Source organism: Cyprinodon variegatus, unplaced genomic scaffold, assembly GCF_000732505.1.
Source record: "Cyprinodon variegatus isolate N-32 unplaced genomic scaffold, C_variegatus-1.0 Scaffold63, whole genome shotgun sequence".
NCBI classification, from domain to species: Eukaryota; Metazoa; Chordata; class Actinopteri; order Cyprinodontiformes; family Cyprinodontidae; genus Cyprinodon; species Cyprinodon variegatus.
Window position 1 is genome coordinate 1,793,232 of NW_015150516.1, and position 8,408 is coordinate 1,801,639.

Below are 8,408 nucleotides of genomic sequence, written 5' to 3' on the forward strand. Positions count from 1 at the left end.
GCGTACATCTGTTTAGCAGCTTTTTGGCCCTCTTTCCTTCCGTCAGCAGCCCTCAAAGGGGTAAGCAGTTGGTCTGGGGAGCCCCGACGTCACTTGCCAGGGCCGTATTGGCCCAGTTACCCAGACGGGCAGTAGGTGGCCCCCCTCAAAATTTCTTTAGAAATTTTCTAGTTGTAATTTATATTCTATATTAGTGAATGGTGCGTCAGATGCACATGCGCATACGACGAAAAGAACGTCCAAAACGTACGAAATTACGGTGCCTAACTTTTCGTACGATTTCATACGCACTCATAATGAGAATAGGTTGCCTGTCCAGGGTGTACCCCGCCTCTCGCCTGATGACAGCTGGAGATAGGCACCTGCACCCCTTGCGACTCCAGCAGGGATAAGTGTGTCAGAAAATGGATGGGAGTATTTAATACATCCCCAGTTTTATTAAACAAAGGGAAACCAATATTTTTAAAAGTGACAAAATTCAACACCAGTGTTTATGCAGGTTTATTATGCATCCCTATACTTAAATATTGGGTTCCCTAAGGCAGAGAAAATATAAGCTGTTCCTATCACAACCAAAATTCGGTGAGTTGAGAATCATTCATTAATGTGTAAGTAAATTATGTGAAGATAAAATCAGTGTCTGATGAGGACCGTTTTGGTTCCAGTGCAGCGTCTTACTTGAGGTCCGGGTGCTCCTGGTGGACCAACTGCTCCTCCTCCATAGCGGGGGTCATAATATCCTCCTCCTGGTTCTCCTTTCTCTCCTTTTAAGCCCATGTCACCTTTCAGCTCTCTCTGGGTGACAACAAAGCAGTTTTCATAAAAAAACAAAACAGATTTAATCTTTATTGCAGTTCAAATGATATAGTAAGAGGGGAAAACTTTACCTTTAAATTATAAAAGTCAAAGCCTTCTCCCAGACCTGAATAAAAACATTCATGAAAAGCTTGTTTAAACACCGCTATCATGTGTCCCCTGTGGCTTTTATTCCATATATATATCAATTAAACAAGGCTACCTTGAATTTCAAGTATTCCTGGTGGTCCAGGATCACCTTTATCTCCTTTAACTGTAAGAAAGAGCACAGAAAATTAGACAGAAGTAAATTTCCTTCATGTGGAAAATACTTTGCAAATGTCTGATCTGTGTGATAACCTCACCTGCGTAATTCCTGTTGTACTCATCATACCCCTATGAAAAAAAATAACAAAAACACAAGGGGAAATAGAGGGAATTAAACTCATTATTCCTCATTATTTGTTCTGTAAGAAAATCAGATGTCCTGACTTGACTCACTCCAGGAGGTCCAGGAGGTCCAGGGGGTCCTGGAGGACCTGGAACACCCTGAGAAGAAACAAGAAACAATGATTATTGTTCATTAAATTACTTGAGACACGAAAAATTTCCGAAGCACTTACAGGGTAACCATATCCAGACCCGCTGCTAGAGTCTCCCTTCTCTCCTTTGACCCCGTTTAATCCCGGCCGACCCTGAAATATTGTAGTTTTTTAGCCACCTTTGTTTCCCTTCATTTAAGATTTTTTTTAAGCTTTTCTTATAAAGGAAAACATACTGGTCGCCCAGGGAAACCAATCTCTCCCTTAGGTCCAGCTGGACCCTGCGGACCCTGGGGAAATATTTTTATAGTTAGACAAATAAAATGCTGGTATCCGGTCAGTCTGATGAAAAATGAATAAATCAGTACATACTGGAGGCCCCTCTGGACCAGGAAATCCTCGTTCCCCCTGTGAAGTAAAATAATGTCATTTTAATGCGTTTCGTTTCAGTAATTTTAAAGTAACTAAGTATGTAGAGCAAAATCTATAGATAAGTTTGAACTTGTGTTTATATAATCACTGTACCGGATATCCTGTGAGGCCTGGATATAAAGGTCTCCCATCAGACCCCACGCTGAGGCCGGGTTCTCCCTTCTCCCCCTGTAAGATAAAGGAAAAAAAAAAGACATCCGCTTATGTTTTGAAAACCATCCATCCATCCATCTTCTTCCGCTTATCCGGGGTCAGGTTGCGGCGGTAGCAGCTTCAGTAGGGAGGCCCAGACGTCCCTCTCCCAAGGCACTTGGGCAAGCTCCTTAGGGGGAATCCCAAGGCGCTCCCAGGCCACCCGAGAAACATAATCCCTCCAGCGCATCCTGGGTCTCCCCCTTAGCCTCCTCCCGGTGGGACTCGCCTGGAATACCTTACCAGGGAGACGTCCAGGAGGCATCCAAATCAGATGCCACCTCAACCGGCTCCTCTCAATGTGGAGGAGCAGCAGCTCTACTCTGAGTCCCCCCCCGGGTGACTGAGTTCCTAACGTTATCTGTAAGGGAGAGTCCAGACACACTATGGAGAAAACTCATTTCAGCCGCTTGTATCCAGGATCTCATTCTTTCGGTCATGACCCAGACATGGGCAATGTGGAGTCAACAAGTCATCTCCATGTCATGTATTTGTTCAACCCAGCCACTGAAGCAGGTGAGTCCAATCTTCACCGTGAATTAACCTGTGCAGATTGGACTCACCTGGTTAATTGGCTGGGTAGATTAAATACATGACATGGAGATGACTTGTTGACTCCACAGTGCCCATGTCTGTCATGACCCAAAGCTCACGACCATAGATGAGGGTAGGAATGTAGATCGACCGGTAAATTGAGAGCTTTGCTTTTTGGCTCAGCACTCTCTTCACCACAACAGACCGGTACAGTGCACGCTTCACAGCAGACGACACAACTAATACACCTATCGATCTCCCGCTCCATCTTCCCCTCATTTGCGAACAAGACCCCAAGATACTTAAACTCCTCCACTAGGGGCAGTACACCCTCCCCAACCCTGAGAAGGCACTCTACCCTTTTCCGGCTCAAGACCATGGTCTCGGAATTGGAGGCACTGATCCTCATCCCGGCCGCTTCACACTCGTCTGCGAACTACTTGAGTGAGTGTTTTGAAAACCAATTAAGATAAAAAAAAAAAAACAATCCTTCCCTCTCCAAGAGTGGTTGGACTGTAACTGATTATACCAACCTCCTTCTTGATATAGCTAACAATGATGCTGGCTTTGTCTTAGTATCAGATTTTATCATGTTTGGTCAAATTATTAGTGAATCACGATTTCAAATTTATTCTGACATAATACTCGCTACTAGAACTTTTTTTTACCTTAGAAGCATATCCTGGAGCACCAGCATCCCCTTTGTCTCCTTTTGGTCCAATTGGTCCCTAAAGAAAAAGACACATCAACATTAGATCTTTAAATTAAATTCTTCTCTCATTAAAGCAACATTGTAGATGCATTGATACCTACCGGAAACCCAACCTGCCCTGATTCTCTCTAAAGAAGAAGGATAAAACAGCTCGTTAAACAAAGAATAAACGTGTTCCTGCTTGGCGAAGTGAGTTAAGAGTCAGTGAGTTTTAGTTCAGTTAAGGAAGCTGGGGGAGCATCAACTCACCTGTCCCAAATCGTTCCAATAAACTTCGTTAAACTACATCAAGACAAAGTTAGGTCAGTTAGTAACAGGCAGTGAAGCAGGCAGTGACCGTGCAGTGAAGATCAATGAAAGAGGGCTTGATTAAATCGGTGAAAAATAGAAAAGCACTCAAATGTTGAAGGGTTAATCTATTTCCCATGTGGATACACACATCCATGCATATTGTTTGTTAGAGCTCTGACTCACATCTCTTGATGGCTGGTATATAATTTCCCCTGGTGGTCCTGGAGGTCCAGGTGGTCCAGGCGGTCCACCGTCTCGACCTGGGAGACCCTGCGTTAGGAATGAAAAGAGCTTTTTGAAACACAGCTAAGATGATTTACCTTAGGTGGCCCCTAAATTTTATCAGCAGTATTGTTGTTTTATTCAAAATGGTAAAACAGGTTTATACATTAAGCATTTGCATTCAGACAAACTACACAAAAGAAGAATGTTTGGTCATATACTTTAACAAAAACAAAGATTAAAACAAAAGACGTTCGAATGTGGAGCCCTGCGGGACACCTTTTTGTCTTTTTCTAAACATCTTTACTAAAATTGTGGGGTCTTTTTTTTAAAAACAACAATAATTGAGGCACTGGTGTTCATAGGTAATTTGGATCCAGCTACAAAAGCACAAAATAATAGGCATACAGTTCAAACTAATGGTTTAGGTGAAGTACAGAGTCATTTTGCTAAACAGTGATCTTCTGAATATGTTTGAACCAATCAGTCCAAAGTTACCACAGCTGTCGTATCTCAAGAAATGAACGAAACTCACCATCTCGCCCTTCTCTCCTCTGTCCCCCTTGTCACCCTTACAAAATAAACATAAGTAGTGATTAGTCTCGTAAAATATAAAGTAATAATTACATAATTTGAAATAATCATTAAAAAAAGCTGTGTACTGGTCTTCCAGGGTATCCATCAGTGCCTGGAATCCCAGGAGCTCCTCGTGGTCCTTCTGCTCCTTTGGCTCCATGGTTCCCTGGAAAACCTGGCTTACCCTACAAACCATAATTGAACATTTTAAATATCATTTATGGTTGATAAATAAAGATAGCATATCTAGTCTAAAGTCTAAAGGGCTTGGCTGCAGGAATAATTTCAGAGTCGATAACCATTAACATAAAAAGACAAAACAATTCCATCATGTAAATGATTTTTTAGCTTTAAACAGTATAGATAATTGGGTTTTCTTTTTGCTTATTGCACAAATCAATCACTATTTAAATTCTTGCGGGGCTGCTTTTTTATTTGTTGAAATTTTTGTCATTGTTTTTACAATTTTAAGCAGGAAAGTTATTGGCATTTGTGCACGTTTTAATTTGTAAAGAATTTACCAGAAATTTAATAACATAAAATCGGATTTGAATATGATGGGTGCAATATAAAAAAAAAAAAAAAGAAAAAAAAATCTACAAAAGTAAATAAGCTACTTTTTTCAAATTAGACAACTGATAAAAAACTAACAAAAAAGGGATCATTTTAATGGATAGTGTCTCTAATGGATAGTGTCTCTAAGGTAGTTGATCTGTCATTCAGGTACAAATAAAAAACACAGTTATCTGAACGTTCGAATTAATAATCTCTGTAAAAAATCCTTTAAATTTGATAAAGTAATATATGTGAAACCTGTCTGTTTTCAAAAGCAAGAAATCTCAGAGGTAAGCTTTATATTCTAGGAAATAAACCTTTTAGATAGGCCAGCACAATATGAGGGAAACATGCTATATGCAAAAACATGTCTTTAAATAAATTATCAAATGGTTGAAGTGTTGATTATGCAATAATGCAATATCAATGTAATGTAATCTTGCATTAAATAATTGAGCACGACATACCAGTTGGTTCTCAGTTTTTAGGAATCAAACATACTAATTATTAACACAAATATCCTAAATTCAGTAGCTCCACAGCAGCACTCTGATTAACAGCTAGTTACAGTCTATCTATGTGTGCTGAGGTCAGAGAGAAAACCATTTAGGAACTAGCTCTACATTCTATAATGGATATGGAGGCATCATTGATTACAGATCAGAACCATCTAGAGTGAACTTTTATCATACAGAGACTCTGAGCTGGACGATGACGGTTAATATGGCCGCAGCAGCACCGCTAGAAAACACAGCTTGCTAAGCCTCTGCTACAAATAGTATAACCAGTTATTGGTATATAAATTAGTATATAATACTTCCAATTAACATGATTTTCAAATAAATCCTCTGAACGGCAAAGATTTATTTTGAATAAAACAATTTTATGACATTACTACATTGATCATCTGTATTAACTTTTGCTCTACAAAAAAATACTAGAAAATGTCAAAATTGTGTAATCAACCCATTAATTAATCATATTCGCATCATCATTTAAAAACTGATATTAATAATTACGCTGGTTCTATTGGTTTGGTCTGAAATAAGCATTCGATGAACAGTTTAATTTATTCCACAGTGATGCAAGTTCCAGATATAATCTAATGGTTCTGGACTGAAGTGTTTGGTCCCTAAAGAAAACAGAAGTAAGTTCCAGAAAGTTATCTTTCTAGGAAAGCAAAGGTCTTTATGTTTTAGTTATTCCATCCAAAAACTGCCTTCCTTTCAAGTTTCTAATGCCCATCTATAAAAAAAATAGCAGAATGAATCGGACTACAGGATATATCAGCATTACTTACAGGTAGACCAGCTATACCAGGTGGACCCTGGAAGACATGATGGATTGTAGGTGAGACAGAGAAGGCTTGAATAAGATGGACAGAGGGCCAAATATGTCCAAGATGGTTACCTGCGGTCCTGGTGGACCTCTGAGGCCAGGCAAGCCGTTCAGCACCTCATTTTGGTTCCCCTGTATGGACACAATGTGAGTCAGAAAGCCTGTTCTTTTGGAGGTATTTGAACTTCTTCACTCATCAGTACAATATAATACTAAATTAAAATCATAAGAAAAGGAAATGGTTCAGATTTTAAACATTATCTTCCTTCTAGGTTTTTCGGATGAGTTAATCCCAATGTTTAATCTGTTACATTGCATCTGAAAGCCTTTACTTACACTGCCAGCAAGGTATGGGGGACCTGGTGGTCCAGGAGGCCCCGGAGGCCCGACTGGTCCCATGGGACCTGGAAGACCTGCCAAACCGCTCTGCCCAGGTGTGCCGGTCCTTCCTGGGTCACCCTGAGAACCCTGAGTTAAGAGTCAAAAGGATTAAATGCTTCTGTGTCTTAAAAAATAATGCAATTAGCGGAGAATATATATTTACTTAAAGGAGAGGAATTAGAGGGAAATAGTAATCTAGCAAAAGGAACATTCATCTAGGTGGAAAAGTCGCCAGGATACGCTTTTAGACAGTAGAAGCAGACTTTCTAACATTAAGATAAACCAGGATAAAGTAAAACTTAGCTTGAAACGTTATCTTTAGGGAAATGGAAAATGTTAGAAAGCAGAATACATCAGCAAAGCAGAAACCCAGCCCCAGTACCTGCTACCCCATTACACACCGTAGAGGATGGAGCAAAGAAAGAGAACAGGTAATTGAAAGGATTGGAGTCCTCTGTCTCCTGCTAGAAGGAAGCAACAGAGAATCTGTATGGTTTCTATGAACAGTTTCTTTTATTTTAAAATAATTTAATGTTTATATTGGCTATATTTTTAAGTACTCTCACTGACCTTTTCTCCAGCTGGTCCCGGAAGGCCAAGGTCGCCACTATCCCCCTAGAAAATAAAACAAGAAGTTATTGATAGCCAAATCTGGGGAAATATAAGTTGAAAGTGGCTTTATTAACCAGATTGGAGAATTAATTCAAAATCAGAAACTCTAATTGTTAAAAGAGTGAATTAGTTATTTTATTTACATTTATTTTAGGAGAAATAACAAAAAAAGAGGAACTAAAAGCAGGTTTTAGTTGGAGAACAGGTTTTCAGTCTATGTACACGTATCCCAGCCTTGACTTGTCAAACCAGAGCATCGAAGACCAATCCCTACATGCATGGAAGATCAATTAAAGTTTTATTTTGTGTTTGATCAGACAGTGTCTTATGGAGTTATAGTCTTTACAGGCAGACCAATGTATGTCCATTACACAAAGCATCAGTCTGAACAGGAGATTCAGCAGAAAGAGGATCGAACCAATCAGATAACAACAGATGTGAAGCAAAAAAATACTTTTTCCTTTTTTTTTTTTAAAGAAAAACTATAAAGCAGCTTGTTATTAAAGATTTACATTGCAAAAAATGGAAATCTAGATAAGTATTTTTTTCTTAAAATAAGGGCATTTGTTCTTGAATTGAGGAGGTTATTGATAAACCCTGCCAATGGAACAAGACAATTTACACTTAAAACAAGAAAACACAATTGTATTGTTGTATTTTAAGTGCATATTATCTAATTATCTTATTTTAAGAGTAAAAATATTCATTCCATTGGCAAACCATCTCATTTACCTACTCAAATTAAGGGTAAATGCACTTAATTTAAGAAATATTTACTTATTTTTAGACCCTTTTTCCAGTGTAAAGAGATAGAGGCAGCACAAGTGTTTGGTCTAGTCAGTTTTAGACCAGAGTCTGAGCCTTACCAGACTGATGAGCTGTGCGTTAAATTCACACGGCTTCAGTCAGTCTGGCTGGACAAGATCATTAAAATACTTAAAATTTAAATTTCCACACAGATTTCAATTAGACAGAATGTAGCATACTGCAAACAATTAAAATCTAAATAAGTCGTTTTTTCTTAAAATAAGTGCAGTTTGTCTTGTTTGGAACAAGACAATTTACATTTAAAATAAGAAAAAAATTCTTATTTCAAGCGCATACTAGCTAATTATCTTATTTTGAGAGTAAAACAGCTCATTCCATTCATCTTATTTACCTACTTAAATTAAGGGTAAAAACTAGCCTCGTGAGACCATCCTGATCTAGCGAGCTTTCAAGATTTC

General features: G+C 38.8%; 1 protein-coding gene across 5 annotated transcripts in view; it reads right to left on the minus strand.

The window, feature by feature from the left end:
- Positions 1 to 8,408, minus strand: part of col18a1 (collagen, type XVIII, alpha 1) — a 68,262-nt gene that overhangs the window by 8,733 nt on the left and 51,121 nt on the right. For 2 of the 5 annotated variants that reach the window (XM_015371695.1, XM_015371691.1), the window contains exons 15-34: positions 7,141 to 7,185; positions 6,972 to 7,034; positions 6,526 to 6,657; positions 6,262 to 6,321; positions 6,152 to 6,178; positions 4,383 to 4,481; positions 4,256 to 4,291; positions 3,682 to 3,768; positions 3,457 to 3,489; positions 3,309 to 3,335; positions 3,164 to 3,223; positions 1,863 to 1,937; positions 1,710 to 1,745; positions 1,574 to 1,627; positions 1,419 to 1,490; positions 1,297 to 1,344; positions 1,161 to 1,191; positions 1,019 to 1,069; positions 888 to 922; positions 679 to 795 (exon numbers count right to left, since the gene is read on the minus strand). In XM_015371695.1, the coding sequence (XP_015227181.1) occupies positions 679 to 795; positions 888 to 922; positions 1,019 to 1,069; positions 1,161 to 1,191; positions 1,297 to 1,344; positions 1,419 to 1,490; positions 1,574 to 1,627; positions 1,710 to 1,745; positions 1,863 to 1,937; positions 3,164 to 3,223; positions 3,309 to 3,335; positions 3,457 to 3,489; positions 3,682 to 3,768; positions 4,256 to 4,291; positions 4,383 to 4,481; positions 6,152 to 6,178; positions 6,262 to 6,321; positions 6,526 to 6,657; positions 6,972 to 7,034; positions 7,141 to 7,185 (1,188 nt within the window). The remainder of the gene's footprint in view (positions 1 to 678; positions 796 to 887; positions 923 to 1,018; positions 1,070 to 1,160; positions 1,192 to 1,296; positions 1,345 to 1,418; positions 1,491 to 1,573; positions 1,628 to 1,709; positions 1,746 to 1,862; positions 1,938 to 3,163; positions 3,224 to 3,308; positions 3,336 to 3,456; positions 3,490 to 3,681; positions 3,769 to 4,255; positions 4,292 to 4,382; positions 4,482 to 6,151; positions 6,179 to 6,261; positions 6,322 to 6,525; positions 6,658 to 6,971; positions 7,035 to 7,140; positions 7,186 to 8,408) is intronic. The other 3 variants (XM_015371692.1, XM_015371693.1, XM_015371694.1) reach the window with 3 other exon arrangements.